At 53.1% G+C, this 24,980-nt stretch overlaps 8 protein-coding genes across 8 annotated transcripts; 3 read left to right on the forward strand and 5 right to left on the reverse strand.

Annotated features, from left to right (window-relative positions):
• Window positions 1–66: 66 nt before the first annotated feature.
• Window positions 67–3,869, forward strand: HD553DRAFT_327244 (uncharacterized protein; the record flags this gene model as incomplete). The annotated part of the gene is made up of 7 exons (XM_046181788.1): window positions 67–585; window positions 676–2,629; window positions 2,670–2,683; window positions 2,771–2,865; window positions 3,169–3,278; window positions 3,377–3,524; window positions 3,689–3,869. The coding sequence occupies 7 exons, from the start codon at window positions 67–69 to the stop codon at window positions 3,867–3,869; spliced, it is 3,021 nt and encodes a 1,006-aa protein (XP_046032471.1).
• Window positions 3,870–4,038: 169 nt separating this feature from the next.
• HD553DRAFT_346599 (uncharacterized protein) lies at window positions 4,039–6,377 on the reverse strand (the record flags this gene model as incomplete). The annotated part of the gene is made up of 6 exons (XM_046183218.1): window positions 4,039–4,569; window positions 4,644–4,987; window positions 5,063–5,383; window positions 5,462–5,666; window positions 5,745–6,214; window positions 6,293–6,377. The coding sequence occupies 6 exons, from the start codon at window positions 6,375–6,377 to the stop codon at window positions 4,039–4,041; spliced, it is 1,956 nt and encodes a 651-aa protein (XP_046032472.1).
• An 804-nt stretch (window positions 6,378–7,181) lies between these two features.
• On the reverse strand, window positions 7,182–7,526 carry HD553DRAFT_278536 (uncharacterized protein; the record flags this gene model as incomplete). The annotated part of the gene is made up of 1 exon (XM_046178054.1): window positions 7,182–7,526. A coding segment is annotated over one exon (345 nt), but the record flags the coding sequence as incomplete, so codon positions are not given.
• Window positions 7,527–7,762: 236 nt separating this feature from the next.
• Window positions 7,763–8,002, reverse strand: HD553DRAFT_261664 (uncharacterized protein; the record flags this gene model as incomplete). Its single annotated transcript, XM_046177418.1, has 1 exon — window positions 7,763–8,002. A coding segment is annotated over one exon (240 nt), but the record flags the coding sequence as incomplete, so codon positions are not given.
• A 1,121-nt stretch (window positions 8,003–9,123) lies between these two features.
• Window positions 9,124–9,620, reverse strand: HD553DRAFT_320670 (uncharacterized protein). The gene has a single exon (XM_046181168.1). The coding sequence runs from the start codon at window positions 9,589–9,591 to the stop codon at window positions 9,250–9,252; it is 342 nt and encodes a 113-aa protein (XP_046032475.1). The 5' UTR covers window positions 9,592–9,620; the 3' UTR covers window positions 9,124–9,249.
• A 1,930-nt stretch (window positions 9,621–11,550) lies between these two features.
• HD553DRAFT_327248 (uncharacterized protein) lies at window positions 11,551–13,133 on the forward strand (the record flags this gene model as incomplete). Its single annotated transcript, XM_046181789.1, has 3 exons — window positions 11,551–11,670; window positions 11,708–11,827; window positions 12,657–13,133. 3 exons carry the CDS (start codon window positions 11,551–11,553, stop codon window positions 13,131–13,133), a joined length of 717 nt encoding a protein of 238 aa, XP_046032476.1.
• A 1,006-nt stretch (window positions 13,134–14,139) lies between these two features.
• HD553DRAFT_320672 (uncharacterized protein) lies at window positions 14,140–16,581 on the reverse strand. Its single transcript, XM_046181169.1, has 2 exons — window positions 16,049–16,581; window positions 14,140–15,927 (listed from the first exon to the last, which is right to left on the reverse strand). Exons 1-2 carry the CDS (start codon window positions 16,522–16,524, stop codon window positions 14,235–14,237), a joined length of 2,169 nt encoding a protein of 722 aa, XP_046032477.1. The 5' UTR covers window positions 16,525–16,581; the 3' UTR covers window positions 14,140–14,234.
• A 161-nt stretch (window positions 16,582–16,742) lies between these two features.
• Window positions 16,743–18,138, forward strand: HD553DRAFT_168157 (uncharacterized protein). The gene is made up of 3 exons (XM_046176878.1): window positions 16,743–16,906; window positions 16,984–17,046; window positions 17,138–18,138. The coding sequence occupies exons 1-3, from the start codon at window positions 16,895–16,897 to the stop codon at window positions 17,804–17,806; spliced, it is 744 nt and encodes a 247-aa protein (XP_046032478.1). The 5' UTR covers window positions 16,743–16,894; the 3' UTR covers window positions 17,807–18,138.
• Window positions 18,139–24,980: the final 6,842 nt, after the last annotated feature.

Consider the following 24,980-nt stretch of genomic DNA (forward strand, 5'->3'; position numbering starts at 1 on the left):
AGTCACATCTAGATTCTTCACACGTACTCTGCCATTCAGTACCTATTCTATTCGCTCCCCCTTACCATGCCTCAGCACAACGATTCACACCAACAAATCACCATAAGTCAGGCCGACCTGGCCGCTGCTATACAGCAGGCTGTACAGACAGCTTTACGACAAGCTGGACCGCCTCAGCTACCATCTACACCAGGCCAAGGGTCGTATAGCCCCATGATACCCGGCACGACCCATAATACCGCAAATAATGATAATACAGGTCCTTTTCATAATCGATTTCCTCCCGCTCCTTCCATTACCCACAGCCCGCATAGCTATGGTCAGCTACCCCAACATAGCACCATTTCTGCTCTGCAAACGCTCCGCAACATGCCAGGGCATACCCCCCCAGGAATTAGTCGAAACACCATCCAGAACTTTAATTCAATCAACCCCTCCTCCGCTTCGTCTTCGTCCCAGAACATCCGACCAGGCTCTCCTTTCGCTTCCTATCTCACCAGTGGCCGCAAAGGGAAAGCTCCGGCCCGCCAAACACAGATTACACCTGGTCCTCCCGTCTCAATTTGCAAAGAGAAGGAGACAATTGTCAGTGTTACCTGAGTCGGCCGGAGTCGGCCGACTGTCGGTCAACTTGACTTTCCCTTTCCAAATCGACTGACCGATCTTTGCATCTAGGTGTACTACCTCAAATCCTCGGCTGTTATTTCGGACCGGCTGACACTTCGCAAGGGTGCAGAGGCGGTCAAGGAGTGGTTGGCTGCTGAGGGTTTTGGGAAACCTCTCTGGATATCTGCAAACGCACATGCCTCCGCTATCGCCGCAACGGTTCAGGAGCTCTTCCGGCGTGAGGGTATCAATGAACAGTGGTGTTGGGCCAAGACCAATCCTCACAGCCATCGGTTCGAGCCTGCCACATGCCGACCATCGTCGAGCTCGTTCAACCAGGTAAAGGCCCTGTTTGAACGTTCTGGCTGCGCCTACATCGTCGATGGACATGTCAACGATCGAGATTTCACCTACACCGCCCCGGACTATACCCACCAGGAGGAAGTAGCCTCCCGGCAGTTCTACACGACCATCCGAAACCTCCAAAACACTGCATCGGGCAAGGACGATGAGGACGAAGACGTTGAGGATGATGACGATATGTGGACCTGCATCGCCTGTGGCAAGTCTGTCAAGATGATCTCCAAACGTCGTCATACGGGTCACTGTCAACGTTACAAGATTTACCGCACTGAACGGAACGGTCGAGACGGTCGAGAATCACCAACACCGTCCGTTTTCACTGAAGCATCCACTCCCCGGCTGGTACCGACCCCTCGTCTTGTCGATGCCTTTCCAGATGCTATGCCGGTCCCCAGGGCTCATCAATCGGGTCCCTCTACATCCAGCAGCACTGGTCGAACTTCAGGGATGGCGGACATGTCCCTCGAGACTGCCGGTTTCGTTGATCGCGCTGAGCCACTGTTCTTCACTGACCAGGCTACACCAGCTCCATCTCCCCTGGCGTCTACAGCTACACTCCAGACTCCTAGCATGGAGGATCTAGCCGGTCCCCTACAAGAGGATCTCGCCGCAGTGCGGCAGAACCGATGGAATGATCAAGCTGACGAAGGTTGGAGTGGATTCGACCTTGACGGACGTCAGGCATCTCTCGAACGAGAGCGGTCGATCGACGCTGACGTCTTAGGTTTGATCAACCTGTCCCAGGATGAGCCGCCCAGAGGTAGCCAGCCTCGAGCTCACACCCCCGAGGACAGGCAGGCTGTCCAAAGCGCAAGAGACCGACCAGATGACCGACCGGTCGGTGAGGTCGTCGGTGAGGTCGCTCGAACCGAACATAGCCGTCCAGATCGTTTGCCAAGTCCGATTGAGGAGAGCCAACGGACTGTCAGGGATAGTCCTTCTCCCGGACCCGCCACCCCTGCGCAGAGGAGTATTCAGAACGCCTCTGGCAGGACAATTGCGCAACCTCAAGAACGTTCCGTGACTCCCGAAATCCAATACGCGGGAGAGACAGGTCGGCCGATAGCGGCAAATCCCGCCCGACCACAACCTCTGGGGGGTAGACGACGTGCCATAGAAGCCACCCTGAGAGATATGCAAGCACTGTTGCAAGGTCTTGATGAGGGAAGTCGCGCTAGGGCGTTATCGGCCATCCAGCAGGGTGATCCTCTGCTGGCTTCACGTCACATCCGTAATCGGTTCCGGTCGGGCAATCTGGACAACCCAGAAGGAGATGTCAATGATCCTGTACCGCCCTATGCAAGAGAGGTCCGTATTGGGGAAGTCCTTATGCAAGCAGGGCCTCCCGAGGGATTCGGTCTTGCAGCAGAAGCCGGGATGACGCCTCCGAGGGAGATCCCGCACCAAGTCGAGCCTGTCTCTGGCCCGGGCGTTCCTCCCCCGCAGGAAGAACGTCCAGCTGCGTACTCAGACCGCAGTGGTCCGGTTCCTCCGTTGCCGCCTCCAGTCAGGCCTGCAGTTGAGCCTTCGGTCGATCAACCTCCTCCTCCCTCTCTCCCTGCAAGGGGACGAGGCTATCGCCGACGACGATCGCCCAGACCTCAGGAGGGTCGCCCTCGTCCTGAGCCTGCCACTGAGCCTGCCACATTGGCGAACAGGCGTGAGCGCCGTGACACTGGCAATCGGTGTTACCGCCCAAGGTGCAGCTGCGATAGTGAGTCTACCCCCCCAGTTTGCCCGCCAGTCGGCCGAGGGTCGGTGAAACCCATGGGAGAGCTGAATCGGGCTTTCCTTCTCACAGAACAACATTCGTAGGGGTCGGAGTGGACCGTCTGAGAGGGGGAGAGGGAATCGTGCTGGAGAAGAGGGTCGTTCGAGGATGCTGTCGGGCGTTGGGTTAGGGCGTTGAGGGTGAGGGTGGTCCGAGGATGCTGTCGGGCGTTGAGGGTGTATGCCGATGTCGACATGGGCGGGTAGTTCTGGGATGTTGTCGGACGTTCAGTGTGTATGCTGATGTCGACATGGGAACGGAAGGGAGTCGTTCGAGGGTGTTGTCGAACGTTGAGGGTCGTTCGAGGATGTTGTCGAACGTTGAGGGTCGTTCGAGGATGTTGTCGAACGTTGAGGGTCGTTCGAGGATGTTGTCGAACGTTGAGGGTCGTTCGAGGATGTTGTACTCATACGTTGCCGCCTGTATAGTTGCCCCTTGATCGTCCCATGCAAAGTTCATCGTCCTGCAGCGCAGGGGAACGTCTTGGCCGACCATGTGCTTGTTCTTCAGTGTCGTAGCGCTTGGTCACGTTGGGTCGGTGCGCCGATCATGTCCAAGCGGCAGTCAGATAGGTGTCCGTGACCAATCGCAATCGGTTTATGTGCTTGAGCGTGCGCAAGTGGGTATGCAGAACAGATGATGAGAGATTAGGCGAACCCTGGAAGAAGTACTGCCCTTGTAAGCCGGGGATTTGGGCGAGGGGTTCCGAGCGAAAGACAATGGTCGGTGACATTGGGGTGCAGGCTCGCGAAACCGTTGGTGTTGCCGTCGGTGTTGCCCTGAGGTAGAATGCGCCCTGGTCGAACGAGCGAACAGAGGATTTAGGGGATATGGTGAATGTGAAGAAGTACCTCTTGTTGATGTCCAGGACTTGACACCGAAGGTTCTTTCGTGCCGTCTTCACCAACGCCCGTCGTCTGAGTCGAGTCCGTTCCACCCACCCCGCAGTTCACTCCCTCAACGACCGCCGCCAAACTACACCGACGGCTTCGACCCGCAATGCTTCTTGCTCGTCGATGTCGATGTCGATCGTGCCCTCTTGGCGACCTTCCAAGTTCTCGGCGATTGCCACCATTCGGTGGTCGGGTCAATCATCCACCCACCCCAGGAGCGTTCGTTACTATGGTAGCGGACCCCCACCACCCCTACGAGGGTCTCGCTGACGATGATGAATATCTTTCGAAGGATCCTTGATCTAAAATGAAATAAATAGAAAGAATCTGAGTCTTAAACCCTCTCGGGGTAGAATACAACCTATCCTATAAGAACAAGAACCGGAGGCGTAGACCTTCAAGGTCCTACTGTTCGTCCTCCCCCTCCTCCTCCTCCTCCTCCTCCTCCTCGTCCTCGTCGTCCTCGTCGTCGGCCTCAACCTCGATGGCGGCGGCAGCGGTCGACCCAGAGGGACCACGGCGGAGGTCCGCGCTCACGGCCGAAAACTCCTGAATCCGCTCGGCCAACATGTTGTTGGCCGGCTCTCCAAGAGCAGTGGCGGCCATCGAGTTCAGGACTCCGAGACCCACCTCCATCCCTCCGATCGCTCGGTCGAGCCGGGCAGCCAAACCGTTCACCCACTCCTGGCTCAGCCCAGTTGTACTGGGACCTGCCGCGGGCGGGTTGACGTGCCTGGGCTCGTCGTTGAACGAGCACTTCGCACGAACCGCCACGCAGTGGGAGCAGGAGCGCTCCTTCTTGGAGTTCGGGTTTCTCCAGCAACCCCACCACGGTTCGTCCCCACCCTTCGAGGCTCCGAGGCTACGACAGGTGTCGCACCTCTCGTCTCCGAGAAACTCGACCGCACCGGGATCTTCTTGGCGCCGTTTCGCCTTCTGAGAGAAGTCATACAACAAAGATCAGCTCCACCGACTCTTGACCGACCAGTCGGGGAGGATCGGTCACTTACCGCGTGGTTGAGGAGCGTCCCCGCACTCGGCTCCTGCTTGACCTCGGGCTTGATCTCAGCCTTGGCCTGGCCCCTACCACCCTTGGTGGATGTCGCCCTACCTTTACCCTTGGTGGGCGTCGCGGCAGGGGACGAGGTGGCAGGCTTGGGCTTCCTGCGAGGAGACTTGGCCGGGGACGAGGCGGCCGAGGTGGCAGCGCGGTTGGCGCGAGTTTGAGATCCAGGACCAGCCTGGGTGTTGTTGTCGGGGCCAGCCCGGGTGCCCTGCTTGGTAGGGCTGAGAGGGTTCCGGGCGGGGACCCTCCTGATCCTCTTCGTCGGCGTTGGCCTCGCCCGATCCGAAGCTAGGTAGATAGAGGAATAAATAGGAATCATAAGCAACATGAACGGTGAAAGCCATGTGATGAGTCCTAACTTACACCCTTGAACCGACTCAAGCTCATCCTCCTCCTCCATTCTCGCCCGTCGTCTCTGGGACCGGGTCTCCGGATACCCCGCCCAAATCTGCCCTTCCTCCCGTTGGTCGGGATCGTCCGACCCTTGTCGAGCTCCACGTCTGGCTCGAGGAGATGTCGCCGACCCAAGAGGGGCGATCGGCCGGGTGCCGGAGGGGGAAGGACTCTCGGGAGACCGAGAGCGAGGGCGCTGGGAACCCTGAAGCTCCGCGAACTTCTTCTGCCACGCAGCCTTCCTTTCCGGCGAGATGGCCGGGGCCGCCACCTCTTCCGCCTCGCTTACGGCTACGTGACACAATCATCCTATTCATTAGTAAAACGAGCCGGAATGAACAAGCGCAAGCAAGTGAAACATGAACATACCATCGTCCCCAGCCAACTCCATCTCGTCCATCACCCCTCCATCATCATGCCCCACCCCGCCTGGCGTTGGCGTCCTGACGGCCAGAACAACCTCCTCCTCCATCGGCACATCGACGTCCTGTTCGATGTCCTGTTGAGGACCCTCCATCCCTACATCTTCGGGGTCCCTTTCGACAACGGGCTCCGCCTGTTCTTGCCCGTTACTCTTTATATAGCAAAGAAGCAATGACACAATCATTTGAATCAGTGACATATACAACAGCGAATAAACAGAACCAAACACACCCGCCGAACTCGTCCCGATCGAGAGCGCCCGAGTCGCTAAGCTCATCAGACCAGCTTCCTCGTCACTGATCTGCCCATCGGCCACAGCAGCCGCGATCTCCTGGCCCGCTCGAGCACGTCCCTCATCGACTTCCTCGCTAGGTTCTCTCCGTATGGGAGAGACCGACCCAAACATCTGTCTCCGAAAGGTAGGAGACCGTCCATATCCATCCTCAGATTCTACGTCGATTTGTAGGAGATCAGGATCATCATCGCTACCGAACTGCTCGGGATCCAGGTTGGCGTATCGATGGGGGACGCCTCCACGTCGACCTCGACCCCTCCCACGAGTCCCTCTACTTCCTCTTTCACCCCGACCTCCGCTACCTCTTCCTCTTCCTCTTATTCGCTCGGGAGATGACTCTGCCGCCGTAGCAGGACGTCCTACACCCCTACGCATCATCACCCGACTTCCTCGATGTGTAGAAGCTTGATGTCACACCCAAAAACGAACCAGAACAGCTCAAAGGATGTCAAATTTGCACTCACGACCCAAGGCCGACTCACGACCGCCAGTCGGCCGACCCGCCCTTCTCGAACTCCCCTCCCCTCGAGCGCTGTTGCTCGGAAGCTCGTTTTCCTTGTCTGACATGGCGATTCTTGGAGAACTTTCAGGATTGTATGAAGGGTAGTAGGTTCGTATAGGTGGGCAATACGGGGAGTTGAAGGCGTCGGAGTTTTGAAAGCGACGGCAGGGGTATTTACCTATAAGGGAATCGACTAGAACGTCAGCAGTTTTTTTCTCTCTTTGTTGTTCTTTGATGTAAGCGACAGGAACAGAACAACAGCAACGAAAGGGTCCTTTGAGAACCTAGTTTGCCTAAGCGATCAACCTGAAACGTGAAACACAACAACAAACAACGCGTTATCGTCATCAATGACATCATCAAACTCGAAAATACCTATTCATTGCAGGGCCATGTATGGTTTTCACACGGTAGCAGGTTCGGTGAGCAGTTGTAAGAAGGTCTCTACGAAGTCTAGCACCGCTATGTAACGTTCTTCGCCAAATTCCCCGAGAATTGGCGCGACAAACGGGAATTTGGCTTGGAGTTCGTCTTGAAATTCCCTGTCGAACAGTTGTTGAGGAACGTGCCGCCCAAACTGCGGGACCACAACGTGAGGGTCTTTGTAGTGAGGCTGACGTCTTTGCTCGACCACAGGAGTGTCGTCCAGGAATAGGGAGGCGTCGATTGCTGATGAACGGCAATGGGTATTTTGGTCGCGCTGCAAATGTTCCGGTCGAGGTGGTAGCTCGACAACATCGTCCTCTACCCCTAGAGCGAATGCTTCGTCCTCGTCCTCATTGTAACGTAGATCCGGTGACAGCTCGATGTGAAAGCCGGCCGCTTTCGCGTCTAGTAGGCCTGCTCGGGACGAAATACATTTAAATTTATCAAATCAGTACTGTTTGATTAATAAGTTTCGGAGGTTCGTCGCAGGGAGATAGAAACATACCTCCCACCCATTGCTGAATAGGACTAGCACCGCCCAGTCCCTTTGAGCTCATCCCGTGGTAATTCCAACTATCTCGGAATAGATCGAGAGAGTAGTTGATTTGTGGAAGATAGACGTAGTGGAGGCAGAATAGATGTATTGGGTCGTTGCGGTCAAGGACGCCTGACTTCTCCAAGAGCTCGAAGGTGCGTGCGTACTTCCTGGTCACCTTCAGGCCGACATCCCTCCAGAGGCGTTCGATGCGTACATTGTGTACAGAGCGACCCTGCATGAATGAACCTCTTGTACGACCTGTCGGCCGACAGTCGGCGATAAGTTAGGCTCAGTGAAGTCTGGTATCAAGTGGCATGCACAAAACGTACCTTGTACCCTCTCCATATGCGCTTTCACCCCAAGATTCTCTCCCCCGTAGTCCGCTCGAATACGGCTAGGCCAGCCCCACTGATCTACGGCTTCCAGAAACAGCCCTTCAACCGTTTCGGCAAAGTTGTTCGGACTAGCATGAAGCCAGGTAATAAGGTGTGACTTGCCATCGATGGCACCGTGTATCACAAACTTCCAGTTGATAAGCTTGTGCTGACCATCGATGTGCCAGACTGAGTTCACAAACGGTACGTGGTACCTTCGTCGTTGTACTGTATGCGTGGTACGACTGGCAAGATTTGCTGGCTCCAACTGCTGCAAGGTGCTCCTTACCTCGGCTCGTGTTACCGAGAGACCCCAGGCTTTGAGCTGGCCCCAAACAGTCACTGCTCCTACCGTAGTCTCGTCCTGGCCCCCAATCGCTTGTAGAATAGCTTGCTCCACCTCTGCCCGAGACAATCGGTGCTTGGGTTCCTGCTTCATGAGTCCAAGAGTGCGACGCCGACGCTTGATAGTCGAGGAATGACAGTCGAACATCAAGCCGAGCTGCTTGTCCGTAAATCTGAGGCGTACCATCTGCTCAAGGTTGACAGGATCGATAGGGGTTGCATGCGAACGACCACCGACAGGTCGGCCGCCTGTCGGTTGGGAAGCTCGAGACGTTCGCGCAGCCAGGGAAGTCTCGACCGAGATCAGCTGTTCTCGAAGGTGTGAGGTAGTCTGATAATAGTGTGCGTAGAGCTGTTTGGAGATCTTGCTGTAGACGTGGAGGGTAAGGAAATGTAGGAACTCGTCGAGAGAGGAGATCAGAGGCGATATGCGTAATGGGTCCCTTTGATGAGGTGGCGAGAGGAGGTATTCGACAGCAGGGTGGTGGGTAGTATAGGCGATATCAGCCAAGAACAGGAGTCGTGCTTCTTGAGTAGACATAGCTATGGTGGGAATACGGGGTGGTGGTGAAGGAGAAAGACTAGTACGGAGAAAGTGGAGTGAATCTGCATAGTATCGTTCATGTTGGGTCCGGTCGGCCGACTTGAGTATGTGACGTATGGTATATGTATGAAAACAGTATCAGGGAGTAAACGATATTGGGTATCAGGTAAACGTTGTAGTGTAGAGGACTAAACGATGTCGAGTAAAGGACTAAACGCTGTCGAGTAACGAGTATACGTTGTGTACTAAACGTTGCTGACTAAACGACTACTAGCAAACGGAAGTGGTCCAATTGGCGCCCCGTAGCAGACACCGCAGACACCGCATCGACCGCAACCTGTCACTCACTTAGGGGTTGAAAACTAATGCGAAGCGACGCCGCATGTTGCGGGAGTTTAGCCGCTATACCACATATGGCTGCGCCCAAGATGTGTAAGTTTCCGAACTTCGCTCGGTCGATGAACCTAACCTCTTCTCGAATACACCGAACCTCCCCGCAACGTGCGATAATTCCTGCAGAGGAACGTTGGCTTCGAGTAAAATGGCCAGGAAGCTAACCGCCAATCTGGCACTTTCGAGGACTACTTTCTATAATGTATGTTTTCGTCTATAATATCGCCATCACAAAGACTCGATATCGCGGCGTGGATGACAGCTGACGTTTCAGATGTTTGATATATTGGTCATCCACGTGATACTGCCAAACGAATCTAGCGAGGAACATTCAGCCGGGACCTGTGGTCGTAACCTGGTTGAGAGAGAAACAACCCGGGGTCCTCACAGGCAAGGTGGAACCGAGTACCAGGAAGAGTAGCTGCGAGTCTGAGTAGAGGGACGAAACCTTCAGTCACCCGGCGGTTTGACTTGGCGGAAATGGTTCCGGATGTGACGGCGACGTTTGGTGAAATGGACTTCAAAGGAATGGAGCGACTTTGCGGAGATGCAGTTCGATTCCGCGAGTGTGTCATGCCCTGAGGCCATGGTGGTAAAAACAGAAGAAGTGAAGTGGTAATGCAAAAAGGCAATTCGATCTCGCGTTGTACCAGTACCATCTTCAAGCGGGCGCAATCCGACTATCCCGTGAACTGCATTATGATAATGCAATAAAAGTCAGTGCACCAGTTATCCCTCTGTCGTTTGTTATACTTCTCCCGGATGCCTACAAAGTCAGGATCACAGCGAACAGGAACACACGCGGATCGTCTGGAGCTCCCCATGAATCCCAAGTTCGAAAGTATATGATGTTCAAAGCTAACCCCTAACCCGTACGTCATACAGAAGTGGCTGGCAGTTTTGTGTCCTTAGGGGTTGATACTGTGCTAGGCTAATGACTGATCTGATACAGTACCTTTGTCTGGACGTTAAGGTCAATATCCCTTCCGCCAATATGACAGGAGCTCTGGCCAATGTGCCAATCCTGTCGCACATTGACATCTTTCACACACTCGATCATTCACCTCCTGGATTCAAAAGGTAAGGTCTGATTAATGCGCAAATCCTATCACAGACCGACATTTTACATCTGAAGCGGCACATCATTTCGTTCGTCTCCTGGATCGAGAAGATGTTCCTGCATATGGATGAGGAAAGAATGGAACAAGGCTCCTGCGGGATTTGAAATGATCTAACAGTATTATTCAACATCGAGTTCGGGCTTGTCTCTTTCCCCTACACCTGTCCTAAGCAATATACAATAAACGTGATGTCATTATTCATTGCAATAAAATGCTAGACCGCTCGTTCGAAACTCAGCACCGTAGGCGTCTTCTTCCAGCTTGACATGAACTTTTCTACTTGGATCTGCAGAGATCGTACCGATCTCCCCGTCTCGACACAGCGGTCAAGTCGAGCATACGCTTCGCTCGGCTGCTCAATTGTGTATTGGTATTATCGTATACAGTTGACATACACGACGTCAAGAGCATTCTATCGGAACTGACTAATCGACCAGATACTCTTCGCAAACATGAACGCACGTCGGCCTTATCGGATTTGGATACCAATCGACGACATACTTGAGTACTGATCACCTACTCGTGTTCAATTGCTCCGCACAGTTCATCATCCTCGTCCTTCAGAACTACCCTCTACCTGCCCGAAACCAGCTGAGGGTTTCCAACAAAGATGCATCCGCATGCTGGATCGCCGTGAATGGCAGACCCAGATACATCCTGGGAGAAAGGATCCAGCGACACAAGTCTGCCTTGGGATCCCGGTGCCGGAGCGCCTATTTAATGTCTGCAGCTGGGCGAGAACCCAGATCCCACTATTGTATTGACGACAGCTCGGAGAAGGTAGCTGGAAAGCGAAGGGATGGATTTGGGTGTTGACGGGGGACTTACGGGAATATCCAGGATTGGGCTGATGATGAGACAAAAGGTGGAACTGTAACGAGAAGCATACTCAGAATGAGGAGTAGCACTGGAGCGGCCTATGAATCTTATCAGCATGTATTTGTTCTTCCGCTGACATTATCCTCTACATCACAATCTCCGCCGCGTTTCTTTTGTCGCTTCACATCTCGTTCTTCCACTTCCTGCCCTCCGTGCATAAAGTTCGGTTCTGGCGCGGCTGAGGTGCAATCATCGATGATTACTTTTAGATAAGAGGCGACGGCGAAGGGAAGGTTGTTTCAATCGAATCCATAGTGATGAAATCTCTGGGAACGCTTATCTGCAGCCGAGCGTCTGGTCGAAGTAGGAGCCGACGAATTCGACAGCGCGGTTTTGGCGATAAGGGAGTTGAGCCTTGCTTCGGGTTGAGAAAGGGGGTCGAGGTTGGTTTCAGATCGACGCGTTTTAGGGTTATTAACGCCCGGAAGCGCTGGACGCTCGACCTTTCCATACGATATCAGTTGTATACTTCATCTACCATAGCTCATCATCTCTTCTCCCGATCGCTCTTTATTGACCACCCATCACCCCTGACCCGTACATCGAGTACATGGCAGATTGGCACTGAATGTCTGTTCGGCTTGGTCAAGAGTACTTGAACCTTGCGCTCTACAAACCATGCACTATCGTCGTGGCTTCCTTTCCCCGTTACGTGAATACGATTTCCGTAGCGCAAACGGAATTTCCGCAGGCGATTGGATCTCCAAGCAGGTTGCGTCCTCTTCAATCGTACCTGCGGTGACAGAACCCGCTGCCGTATCGTTTCGTTATGCAGTTCATCGACGCCCGTGCGATAGTGCTGCGAAGCGCAAGCGGTATCGAGAACTGGAGACTCGCTGACAAAGACTCGATAACGCTAGATACTATAGTCGACGAGCATGATGGATGGGGTAGAGTACCTATCTAGCACAGGGCAGAGCTGAACCTGGCTGCAAGTCGAAGGAGAGAGGCCGAGGTGACACCGCGAAGCTAATGCGAAAGAGGCGCGCGCTGGTTTAGATAGAACGAGCCCGTCTGCTGAATGACCTCGAGCCTCGTTCTGTGTGCTTGTTTGACGCCCTTCTTTTCAAAGCACGTTTCCCAATTATGGATGATGGAACCCTCCTGCTTCTCTTGATATATTCGAGCCCAGTCTTCTGCCAGTTCTTGTGTTCGTGCTCTGCCTCTGCGGTGATCTGCTGAGATCGCGCTCAATCGGCTTGCACAAGAAATGGATGACCTGAATTCCTGCCAAGAACCTTCATGATGGAGATAGCAATCTCTGAGATGACACCATCAATTATATCCATCGTACGTTGATCGCCTGTGACTTTTTTGACTGCTTCTCGCTTTGCCACCACGAATTCTCTATTTGGGCCAGAACATGCGACCGGTTCAGGGTCGACAATTTCGCAGATCGCCAACTCGAATCAGGACTCCATAACGAACAACCTGTTTCTTGAGTGTCGCGTCCACTGTTGCCATGTGGAAAGCGCTGCAAGTCAGGGAATATAAGAGGTTGCAGACCGGGAGCGGAAGAGGATGTACGATTATCAAGGGATGACCCGCGGTGACGATGTAAAACGCGTGGAAGCCGGATGTTGATTCCTAGCGCGCCGCCACCCAGACACCGCACACCGCCCAGCCGTAATTCATGGTGAGGCTGCCACTGCATAACAATCTATGAAGTCGCTGGTTTCGAGTACCATCCACTGTTTGACATGAGTATATCAGCCGACTAGTAGCGCTCAAATCAGTGGCGAGGGGGATCGAGCAAATTCAACCCTACGCCTCTTCAGTCTCCTGGCGAGCATGCCCAATTCTTGCCTTTCGAGATGTTGTTGCCGTTGCACAAGGTTTCCAGGAGTCCCGTCAGTATCACAACCTACGTACAGACTATACATATGCATGCGCATGCAATCTATGTCGGAGCTCAATCATCCTTAGGTACCGCTCGAGCAGCTTGGAAAGCGATGGCGAAGGAGGAAATAGCATTGACAGCGGTCGAGAGATTGCAAGTGTCAAAAAAGGATGATGCAGGATTGAGCGCCGCCATGAAACACAGGACAAAAAGCCCGGTTTATAATCCAAGGCTATTGCAAGAAGACGACACACTCGCCTTGTCTTCTAACACGACCGTATTCGCGAGAGCTACAGAAACAAATCAAAAGGACCTCCTTGATCTTCTCTTGGCTGCGGAACAGCATTACGATGCCCTATGATAGCAAACGATTGAATCAACTTCTGGATCTCGATGGGTCAAGCCAGACACGGATAGTCTCGAATGAATACTGTATTCCCTGAAGTGTTGGCTTCGGAGGAGGGTTCTCCCCCTGTAGGTACAGACATCGAGCTCCATGTTCTTCTACAACAGCCACCCTTTTTGTCGCGCTCGATGATCTAGTATCCGGTTCGACCTTTCTCTTCTTTTCAATCATGTCAAAGTGTGTTTTACACAAGGATGTCTCCGGAATTCATCCCTTCCTTGCATGTGGACGCAGAGCTACTGTTCCCCGGTGGACAACGTAGTTGCACCTAAAGAAGTGACATAGGGATGCAAGAACCAAATCAGTGCGAGATATCTTTAGTAATAAGCCGGCAACTCATTCTTTCCTGAACCTTTGAAGACCGCATTATACACATGCAATACAAGTATAGTTACCGGAACTTTCCCACCGTCCATATGTGTCAAGCTCAATCGATAATGAAGAAGTGCGGAGCATTGACGATCTTTGCCCGGCCTGCTCCCTCTTCTTCTCCAGCCATCTCACCCAGCTACAAGATCAAACAGTCCTCGCGACCGTGCTTTCATTCTGGGTTGTTTCTGTTCACATCACCAGTATTATTGTAGCACCCTCGATTCCACGTCACACTTGCTACCGACGTGCTACGGTACCGCGCTCCTCCTCGTTCAGCGACACCGATCATCGTACCAGATGTGCTTTCCTGCGAAGACCATTCTGGGAATCTGCTGTCGACGGGGGCTACGTATGACGTTTAGGTAAAGAGTCAAGCTGAGATAGCCCCGAGGTGAAAAAATCACCGCAGACACCGCAGACACCGCAGACACCGCCATGACCAGACACCGCGGGTACCCAAGCCATTGCTATAGACAGTCCTAAGTAGCATCGACGAATAACGGGGTCGGAGAGAGAAGGTTTAGGGGTTAGTGATCCATTGTTGAATGGACGTAATGGAAAGGTTCAGTTCGCTACAGTGACGCGCAAGCCAGGTCTGCATTGGGTATATGGATCAGCGAGACATGTCCTTGAGGATCTCTTACAACAGGCTCTCCAGTATCGTTCTTCGTTTGAACAAGGCCATCAGACTTCTTCGCTAGGTGCACGTGGGACCACGGCATCATCACTCTCACTTTCCTCTTCATCGCTCTCCATCGGGTCATCCCTGTCCTCTTCAGCACTCTCTGAGTCGTCATCCTCATCAACCTGCATCTGTTCGGCTTTCGACCCATCAACTCGCCCCACTCGTCCATCATCAGGCCCATCCCTTCCCTCCGCAAACATCAGTCTACTGTCCTCGGGTTGTTCCTCCTTTCCGTCACTTTTCCGATCGCTTTGTTCGTTGATCATACCATTGAGATCGAGGTGAGTTGACAAAGGTTTGGATATCCGGGACCGCCACGACTTCTGGAATTGCTCTTCGTATAAGCGCATCTCTTCCTCAAGCCCGACATTGCCGCTCGGTTTAGCTTCGTAGGAAAGGCCGAGGTGGCGCATGCCGACGACTTCCTTCAGGCGAGGTTTCGAGGTATCAATTTCCTCTGGATGAGGACTGTCGATCTCTTCGAACGCCTCTTGACGAGGTCTGAGGACCTGTTTATGGGCAGGTTCGGGGTTATCGGCTTCTTCAGCCTGGCTGCTAGCAGCGTTCTGTCGCTCCGAGCTAGGTCCAGACGCAACAACTTCCTCTTGCCGACCGACGATGGCTTTCTCGGTTTGCTCTCGACATGTGCTGTTGACCTGTTCCGAACCAAGTGCTGAACCATCGGCGGCTTTGGCGCCTACATCGCTGACGACCTTTTTCCTCTTCAACGGGCGAGAACCCGGGTCTATCTCATTTTCGTCCTCGTTCCCGTCTGCCTCGCCCAGTCCGTCTTCAGCTTTCCTTTTCTGAACCGTAGACGACGGGTCCGCCGATGCCTTTTCGGCTTCCCTGTCCTTCTCCTGAAACGTCGAGAGCGGTTCGGTAGGTCGACTCGGTCCGGTTTCAAGGGAAGGCGGTGCTGGACCAGCTTTCGGCGGGATCGCCTGGTGAGCCGGCGGTTCGTAGGCGGGGTAGGCATCGTCGAAGCCTTCGAAGAACCCGTCGTTGTCATATCCATCCCAGCGAGCTGACACTGTACTCGTATCGGTGTGGTTTACCGTCGATTCTTGCGACCGGGTAGGCATCTCCGCGGTGACATTGCCCTTAGCGATGTGACTATCCGTATGAATGGCATCCGGCTGATCCAGTTTGTCCTGGACCATTACGGCTTTGCTCGGCGGCAGGTTGCCATACCTAGCGAGATCTGTTGCCTCCTTCCCACCCGGTCTACCGTTCTCCTGTTCCTTCTCGACCCCGCCAGCCTGTTCCTTCTCGATCCCGCCAGCCTGCTCCGTAACATCCAGACGGGCATTCTCTCCCCCTGCATCGAGATCGGCGTCGATGTGAATCCTTTCGTCAGGTATCCTTCCGTTGGTAGCGACTCCTTCTCCTTCATCATCTCCATCGTCTGACTTCGGCAGGACCTTTTTCTTTTGCGAGTTCGGGCTGACGGTTCGATCATTGCCCTTGACCCATACCCGCAAGACCTTGCCGTACTCATCGTCATCTCTATCCCCGTGACCAACTCCATCCCCGTCACCCGTGACAGGAACCAGAGCGAGCTTAAGCATCTGCTCAAAGGTTTCTGGCTCGTACAAGGATTCGTCGTCGTTACCGAAGGGGATCTGTGAACCCGAAAGGCATGGCTTGCCCACGGCTACGCAATGTGCGCACTTGGCCGTCCCAATCGACCTGATGAGTTCGCATGATGAGGAAAGGTTAAGGGGTCAGCATGAACTGTTGTGATAGAGTATGATGTGATGGGTCGTTCTGGAATGTAATGGTCGAGCAGAGATATAGAGCCGGAACTCACTTGGACTTTTGGACCACCTTGATACACCTTTCTCCGGACTGCTTACACTTGGAACACCTATCCCTCTGGCTCGTTCCGTGAACCTTGATATCTGTAGCTGCCTTCCTCTTGGAGGCCGAGGAGTGAATGCTCCTGCTCTTTTCCGCTTGCGTCAATTCGCGGACGGTCTTTGAATAGTCGATGCGGTGATGGAGAGCCTGAACCGTATCGGCATTGAGTTCGTCCGAGGTGAAGGCGAAGAGGAAGGGGTCTCCGGACGGAATCGACGAGAGACGAGTGAGGAGAGGTTGGACTGATGAAGAGGTGTCGGTAGCAGCGGCTTTCTGTTTGGTGGGACGGCGTTCCATGATCTTGTCGTGTCTTTCACTATAGTGTTGATCATCAGGGAGAGGTAACCTCATCCCGTTCTTGTCAGGTTTTGGAAGAGCGGATCTGAAAGGTTTGTTGGCCTTCCTGCGAGACTTGACAGGTGGCATCTCGTTTATAACGCTCTAAATCATGCTGTGACGATTTCGTACAGATTCATCTCAAAGAAATAGGACATGAGTGCAAGCAAAGGGGAATGGTTAGGTACTAGTGGATTGAGCAGCGACACCGCGCTTTTCCGATACCGCGCTTCCCTGACACCGCACGATCCCATTCCATCACCCGTCGAACACATCAATCAGGATTGCACTACTACTAGCTACTAGCTAATAGCTTCATTCAATCAACCATTTGCATGTTCTAAAATCTATCTTTCATCCATCGCTAGCCTGGCAATCTTTGATCAATACCAATTTCAGCCTCTCGCCAAATCGCACCTGAAGTTCCATCGCTGATTTGGCCGATGCCGAATCCTTCCCGATGTCAATGAACGTGAGTTCAAGGTCGTAACGAACACCTTTTTACAACGAGATAGTCCTGACTTTGATACCAATTGCTATCTTGCAAAGACACCGAATCACACAGGTGGACTGAATAGACCACTTGCTAAGAATATCGCTAGACAGTCAAGCGTGAGTTCTTCATCTTACCCGGCCCGATCAGCGTATCTTGTGTTCCAACTTGCTGACCGGAGCTACATCGTTCTGATCCTTTGAACTTTAGACACCGGCTAGCGAACGACACAATGGGCAGGGGAACATTCCCTCAACTAGCCAGGAAGGAAGGTCCACAGACGGGAATCGAGACAGCGACAGCAACCAGGCGAGAATCAATCACAAGGAATCGCAACGCCGTTATGCATTCGCCCTGAAACAATGCCGCCAGATCGAAGAGGATACCAAACACTGGCTTCCGGAACACAAGAGGTTCATTCCTCGTCTCGCCGCTGACACCGCATGGAATCAAGACGCGATGGGCCGGTACAGCTTTGACCTCGAGACTGTCCGGCTCGTCATCGCTTTGGAAGAATACATGCCCACGAGCCTGGCCATCAGGCGTGTCTTTGGTGATGAAGCGGAAGACGTCGACGATCCCCCTGATCCTGAAAAGCTGCGCAACGTGCGGCTCAGACAGGCAGGCCTCTTCCTGGAGCTCCTCAGGGACGCAGAGGGAAATGTCGACGGGACGCTTGCCGACGATCGCAGGATCCAAAGTTGTTTCTTCAAGGCGACCGAGTGTCCCCTCAACGCGTACGCGGACAACTTCGAGTTCGCCGTCTTCATCTTTGAACAGGAGGTGGAGAGGTTCCAAAGGAGATCCAGCGAGAAGGTTTTGTCCGAGGAGGTCATCTTCGAATACTTTGCGCCATCGCCGACTGGGAATGCCAACTAGACCGGAATTTCTCGATCCCGTCAATCGGCAAAAGATACTCTTACCACATCTGTCACCGCGCGGTGACCATGATCGCGGTGACTTTGAATAGAATCCGACGACGTGGCGTGTATACTTATATTACCGGCTGCGTTATAATATCATGTAGGGATTCAGAGCCATCACAAGGGATAGATTGTCTTCCAATTCGCCAATCTTTTCGGCTATGAACTTCGGTGGTGTATAACACGATATGCTTGATCGCGTACATTGCGCGCTGCGGCGGTGTGCAACCTGTTCGAGAGGCTTGACCTTGTCAGTTTAGTCGATCGCTTGTACGATGCATTACTCCCAATTCATCAAAATCGACCAGTGCAAAGCGACAAGTCTTATCCTGGGATATAGCCACAAACGGCTTCCATCCCCGTCACCTAGAATCTGCTGAGATATACCGAATGACCAAGTGGCCGGCTCCTTGCTAAATGACCGCTGACGCCCTTGATGAAGTCAAACAGGATGACAGGTTGTCACCTTCGAAGACCCAGTGCGAACTCTGGTTATCTCTTTGGAGAATTCTATCATCATGCTGAACAGGACCGGCTTGCTGTTGACGGAACGGGGTCATATCACCGCGGCTCTTGTCGGTTCATCGGGATCGCCCCTGAGATGCGCAATCACTCAATCGATTGAATCGCCACAGAAGTATCGATAAGCTGATAACAACAAAGATACCTTCACTATGAATATGAATCGAAGTCAAACAAAATTCTAAGTCGCAGGGGGTGGGCACGACCGCTGACCGCATAGAAAATCTGTTGCGCCGCAGAGAGCCTCGCGGTGACTGCGGTGACCGCGGTGGTATATCAATGTGACAGTTCTTCGTCTGTGTGTAGCCAGCAGATAGGCGGATGGACGATTTCTTCCGATCGCATGGGTGAGAGAACCCTATGCGGACTGGCCACTCCAATGCTTAGGACGGGAGATGGCTTACCGGATCGCAGGTTCATATGTTGGGCTAGGTCAAGGAGCAGAACGACTCGCAAGTCCGTAACACCCAGCGTGATTTCACTGGTAGCAGCCGACGAGATGACAAAGATTTGCATCAATCTGGATATGTACATCTACAAACCGGAAGATGAGTGCTTTATAGCTGTCCGGATAAAGCCCTCAGACACCTCCTCCGAAAGTCACTTCCACCGGTTCGAGATTGAGGATTGTCGACCCTTCCTTGCGCTGTTCGAGTTCTGCGCGCGGTGTCCGAGTTCTAGGTTCGCAAGAGGGAGTCGCTTCCGATTGAATCGATAGAAATGGAGTAAGCATCGACAGGTGAAGACCTGTCAGTGAGTCAGGTAGTGATCGACGATTTCATCGCTCTTGAGAGGAAAGCTCGATATCTCTGGCTCTTCGGCTTTTAAAGGCTGAGTGATCGGTACCACCTCGAAAGTTATTGAACAGAGCTGGCAACGGTACCGATACTCACTTCAGCTCTCCGACCAGCGTATCGAGGAACGATATCACACTGGCGCCTGGGCCAAATCCTGTAGTCGTCCAGGTCTACCAGCCGTATCTGCTACGTCGCTCCGAACCCTCCACCGCCAACCTAGTCGAAGGGGTAGACGTGGATTCTTTTGTTCGTTTGGAATTCTCGCTCGTCAATCAGCCCGGTTTCGACTACGGGTAGTCTATCATCACTGATAGTGCACGCAATTCATGCAATACTCATATCATGGATAGATGCTTGTAAATCCCGGAGAGTCTAGGATCCTTTGTAATTGCCAGACCCACAGAGTGTTTTTGAACGGGATGGGACTTCACTCGTGTTTGAGGTAGTGGCGAAAGAACACTGATCTTCATCTGTTCGCTCCGTTACGAATCATTGACGAGAAGATCAGCTCAACTCGATAGGTGGTGAACCGGCTTTGCAAACGTCCTGTCGACTTACCTGCCAAGCTTCCCCTACAGCGTCGTCCATACCAAGTACACCGTCCTTCTCAATCCGACATGTTCCGCTTCGTCGCTTCCTGATAGAGACAAGGCTGTCAGCATTTTGCCGACACGAACAGCTTGATCGCAGAGGAGTACATCGTTTGTAGACTCACGGTTCGAATCGTTCTACGGCGGCACACCAGAGATCAGTCGGGTGGCCAAGGGCCGCGAGACGTCCATCAAAGAGCGACTTTCCTGAATTCATATCGACGCAACGGCCTGAACCTAGAAAATCCGTGAGGGAGTTCCGCATGCGATACCGAATTAGTAGAATTGTTCTGATTTTGATATTGACACTGACAAGCGATTGACCTGATACGTAGCAGCCGATGCCTCCGAGAATCCGCTCAAGCTTTCCCACGGAGGCCTGGTGGTCAAGCTCAGACGGCATCGAACACAGGCATTGTGCGTTTTGGTAAGTCGACGGTGATGGACATGTCATTGACATCCCCGATGGCTGCAGTCCAATTAACCGAGGAAGTCATGCGTTTTGAGTTTCGACAATGCCTTTTGCCGAAAAACCCTTTTGTGCCGGAGCGCTGAGAGCAGAGACAAAAATGACAGGCCACCGGCCGCACGGGTTGTGATCAGCTTCGTATTTGACCTGTGCGTAATCGTGGCTTTGGATTGGAATCCCTCTCACTGATCGAATCAGGTAAGTCCGTTCTGTACCCGTCTCTTTCCTCCATCCCTTGCCGTCCCCCAGACCTGGTCCCAATGGCATTCCGCTCGGCTGTTCAAACCCTGATGGTCATCGCCGACCCCTTCTCCTCAATCCCGCTTGACCCTCAGCACCAAGATCACTGGCGGTTCCAGATCCTTCCTTCCTCTCGCTCTTCCCCCTGCACCTCATCGTTGTGGTATCCTGCCCGCCTCGTCCGGCTCGTTTGTCCACTTCACATGCCTCTCTTGAACCTCCGGGCTGCTTGTCTTGGAGACGAGATACTGCACTCTTGCTTACTGGGTTGATCTCGGTGTCGGAGTTGGTTTTCGAATTCCTCTCGAAGCTGTAGTCAATAACAAAGGTGAACGCTGATTGTCGAAAGCCAGAAGATTCCTTGTGATACCGCGTTCCTCCTAGTTGCGACGTCACTGAACGTCACGATTCAGCCGATATCAGGCGAGTTCGAGCCGGCATGATCGTGGGCGTTAATGTAGGGCGAGCGTGGCGACGAGAGGTTATGGGTCCAGCGGGAATGCACAGCCAGGCGGGAGCGACATGGTATGGCATGACGTCCTAACCCCGGTTGAGCAAAGAGGTAGTAGTGGCGGTCGAGCGAGTAGATTGACGTAGAGCTGGAGCTTTAGGCAGAGCTGGAGGTGAAAATCGAACTGCGATGTGCAATGTACGAAGGCGGAGGGGAAGAAGCGCCGGATGATAGATCAGATCAGCTTAGTTTCACTCGAAAACGTCAAGTCGTCAAACGATCGGTGAGAGAAATCGGAAGGTGGAAGGCTGATGTAGAACGTCGAGCTGAAGGAAGAGGATGTCCACGCTCGAAATGGAGACGAAACTCACTCCGTATCCCATCTCGTCTCGCAATCGTGACCATAATCGCAATCTTACGATCCTCTTCAGCTCGGTCCCGATGATCTGCTTGTGATGCTTGTTTGTCGGAACAAGTTGGGCCGAGGAAAGGAGTGTCCCGTATCGAGTAGAAGTTGAGGAGGTATTGGGAGCTTCAAGCGGGTTATCCCCTCTAAGACAATTTCCGCCGATCATCGATTGAGCTCGGTCGTACGATCAAGGAAGGTTTTCCGCCAACGAATCTCAGCTCCGAGCCAAAGACTGAACGACGTGAAATTCCAAGCGCGAGTACTGGTAGTCTTGACGGCGAGAGAGCGATAGGTACTTGTCCTCCAGGTTGTTGAGCTTGCTATATGTATAGCACGGCAAGCTGAATACTCGTATGAGCCAGAGTCCAGAGAGGTCAAGGTCCGAGGTCGGACCACACCGCACGCTCGTGTGGGTGGCGGCTTCGCCTCCATTTTGGAGACGACCCTGTTTCCTCTCCTTTCTCAGGATTCCCGCCATCTATCGCTTGAGTCTGTCGACCCAAATTTGATCCTCGTCTACTCCTTCGCATCGCCATACCGCCTCAGATCCTGCTTTCAATATGGGACGTATGGCTTAGATATGAGGGTCGACCGCCGCCAAATCGGCCTCCGGAGATCCCGTTTCTTGCAAAGGTTGAGTATGTCGTGAGGAGACGTGTCGTGATGAACGGGAAGCAGTTGTGAAACTGTGACGTGTGCTTGCTGTGAAGCTCAAATTCGATCCCCAAGGAGGAAAACAGAAAAGTCAGTCCCGTGGCCACGATTAACCTAATCTTCTGATTCCGCAAGCTCACCGATACTTGATCGTTGCCGCAGTGCTGACCTAATCACGTCCAGTCATCGAGAGATAGGGCGAAAGCGTTGTGATGCAGACGTGGTGGAGTCAACAGATTGTTGGCCCGATTGCATAGACAGAGTGAGGCACTCCGAGGAGCATGGGACTGAGAATCGCGCGAGACCAAGTCACATCGTCATCGTGAGTCGCAGCAAGAGGCGAGGGGATATGCGTTCGAAGAACAACTCACCTGCAAGTTCCCCCTTTAGGCAAGTGAATGATGTCCGTCTCCGTCTGTTCCTCGGCACTCCCATTATTTCGATAGATAGACCATATCTCGGTTCCCGACAAGCCCTCGACTGATGTCGACCAACCGGCAAAATCCTGATGCAAGTCGGCTAACCTCAGTGGAGTAGATAGCAAATACGCCCCTTCGACCGTTCTAAAGGGCCGTTCGGTGGCAGCGATGGAAGGGGAGAGTTGCGGGTAAATTCCGACAAGCCCCAGGCATTCTTGTTGAGGGATTTCGAATCCGAAGTACCCTCATTGGACGAATCAAGTATGATCCTCCATCCTGGAAATATCACTAGTAACCGTTCGAGACCGATCGGTTAGCTTTGCTGATCAGACATCGTATTGAGTCAAGGAGGGTCATTGCTCTCATACATTCAGTGGAGCAGCGACTTGAACGTGCGTATAGTTGAACCCCATCAAATCGCTTGTTTCTTCGTCCCGCCCAAAGTCATGCGATGGGATGCAGTGCTGTAAGATTAAGCGATGCATCCTTCTTGATCACTAGAGATTTTCGGTGTTTATTCTTATACTACGGTGGCACTGAGAACTGACGGATCGAAATTCCAGGGCTCGCTTCAGTTCGGGGGCAACGAGCGATGATGAGCGTATACCATGAACACTCACCATCGCAGCTCAGGTCCGACCTATCCTTCAGCTTAAACAAGAAGGTACTGAGAGCCAGATCGAGGTCAACCTGTGCCTTCATATGATCGTGGGTATTGGCAGCGTCGAATCCGGACTCTACTCGGCCCAAAAATAATCGTATGGTTGATCGCTGTTGTGTTCTGTGGTCATGACCGATGGCGAAGGCTCGGGGAGCGGGGAGCCTGGAGTACGATGCGGCGACTCGGTCGAGTTCGACGACATGTAGAGACACCTTGATGTGTAGGGCAAGGTCCAGCCAAAGAGCAGGACTAGGCGTCCGGGAGCGGCTCCTGTTCTCGCCTTCTTTCTAGATCGGAAGGGAAGGCTTAACGTATCCTCTTTTCCTTTCCGAAACAGTGCGGACGGTCCTGGGGGGGGGGGGGGGGGTTCCCATCCTTTCGGCTATCGAGGAGTCGTTTTCTCGGAAGATACGTCCTTGTGTCGTCCCAATCGACTCGAGATCAGGATTGCATTGACGAGCTACCATCTTGTCCCCTTGTCATATCAGAAGCAACTCCGTGTGGAACGTTTCTACCTGGCGTTGGCTTGAGAGACGGGCAAGTATGTGATTCTTGAGAAGTCATTTGTGAAGCGCTCGAACGAGCGGCCACGTTTTCGTCTGAAGCTTGATATGTTCGGCTGCCGAGTCTCGCCGGCTAGGCTCCATTGCTTGCAAGACGTTGATACACCCACCCTTTCGACCCTTGAATACAGGGACTTTGACCCACTGCCTATCAAATTCGTATTGAGGTTCAGTGATAAGCGGATTCGTGATTCCAAGCGTATCGTCACGCAAGCTTACCCTGAAACTTCAGGATTGAAGCCGTTCCGCGCGTGTTTCAGATACAGCGATAGACGATATCCGTCTACGGGCCTGTACGCCTGCCAAAAGCAATGAGAGGGAACAGGAACTGACCAGCCAGATTCTTCAGCTCGGACCCAAGAGCTCAAAACGGGAAACTCGACTGACCGGCTCAAAGCAGGTTGTCATCGAGCGCACCCAACGTCATTGTAATCTCCGCCTGAGGAATTTGTGGACTATATTAGCAGGAGCTGACAATGCCAATGACAGCGAAATTGCACATACCGCTTGTCCCCATTGTCCGGTGGAGAAAGGAACGACGAACTAGCATTGACAACCCTTTCTCCTGTATGGCCATTGCCAATCACAAAAACCCTGTGCGCAGATACGTAGACTGATCAGCCGTCCGCCTTGCCCCGTCGCTGAACTTGACTGGAAAAAACTTACCAGCCTAGTCGGTATTACCGAGTTCTTGCGCAGCAAAGCTTTCCGCGAGCGATTCCAGAGACTCGTCGAAGCCACCGCTCAGGAACACGACATCACCTGTCGGGAGAGAGCATCGTTCATATAAGCTATCAATATCAAGTAGCTTTACCCCGCCATCCTTTTCGCTGCTGGATCGGCTTACGTGAACATACAGTATCAAAGGCTTCGATCCGGTGTTGAAGTGACCGACTCCGAGCGAGCCGCCTCAGATCATGGCGCACATGAGACCACAGGTTGCTGCGCATGTGCATGTGACTCGAAAGTCCGCACCGGGCGATAGATAATCGACGACCGACGATACCCCCAGACTTCCGACCCACCACCCCGAGTCCGGTAGCGGTAGCTTGCCCATATAACATATCTTCTCCGCCTGTTTGAATTCGACGACAAGACATGTTGCGCCCGAAAGTCCTCCTCTCCGCGGAAACGTAGATTTCCTCGGAATGCGATCCGATCCCCTTTCGTCTCTCTTCATCGAGCCTTGAAACTTGAAACCCCGGAACCCTCGTAGACTTGAGTTCGTGTACTGGCGTCCAAAGGAGAGGAACGTCTCGGATTCATATCCCCTAGACTGCATTGCAATGCAATGTCGTGCAGTGTATGATAGTCGTCCGAGGAGAGAGCGCGGTGTGATATGGCGTGGTATGGTG

The sequence above is a fragment of the Filobasidium floriforme genome (genome assembly GCF_021052385.1).
Source record: "Filobasidium floriforme strain CBS 6241 chromosome Unknown HD553scaffold_32, whole genome shotgun sequence".
In the NCBI taxonomy this organism is placed as follows: domain Eukaryota; kingdom Fungi; phylum Basidiomycota; class Tremellomycetes; order Filobasidiales; family Filobasidiaceae; genus Filobasidium; species Filobasidium floriforme.

Excerpts from the sequence above, each read along its gene's own strand:
- HD553DRAFT_320670 (XM_046181168.1), bottom strand. The coding sequence starts at position 9,591 with ATGGTACTGGTACAACGCGAGATCGAATTGCCTTTTTGCATTACCACT.
- HD553DRAFT_168157 (XM_046176878.1), top strand. Across the intron at positions 17,047-17,137 it reads ATATCGCTAGACAGTCAAGC|ACACCGGCTAGCGAACGACA; the intron begins GTGAGTTCTTCA and ends TTTGAACTTTAG.
- HD553DRAFT_320672 (XM_046181169.1), bottom strand. The coding sequence starts at position 16,524 with ATGCCACCTGTCAAGTCTCGCAGGAAGGCCAACAAACCTTTCAGATCC. Across the intron at positions 15,928-16,048 it reads AAGGTGGTCCAAAAGTCCAA|GTCGATTGGGACGGCCAAGT; the intron begins GTGAGTTCCGGC and ends CGAACTCATCAG.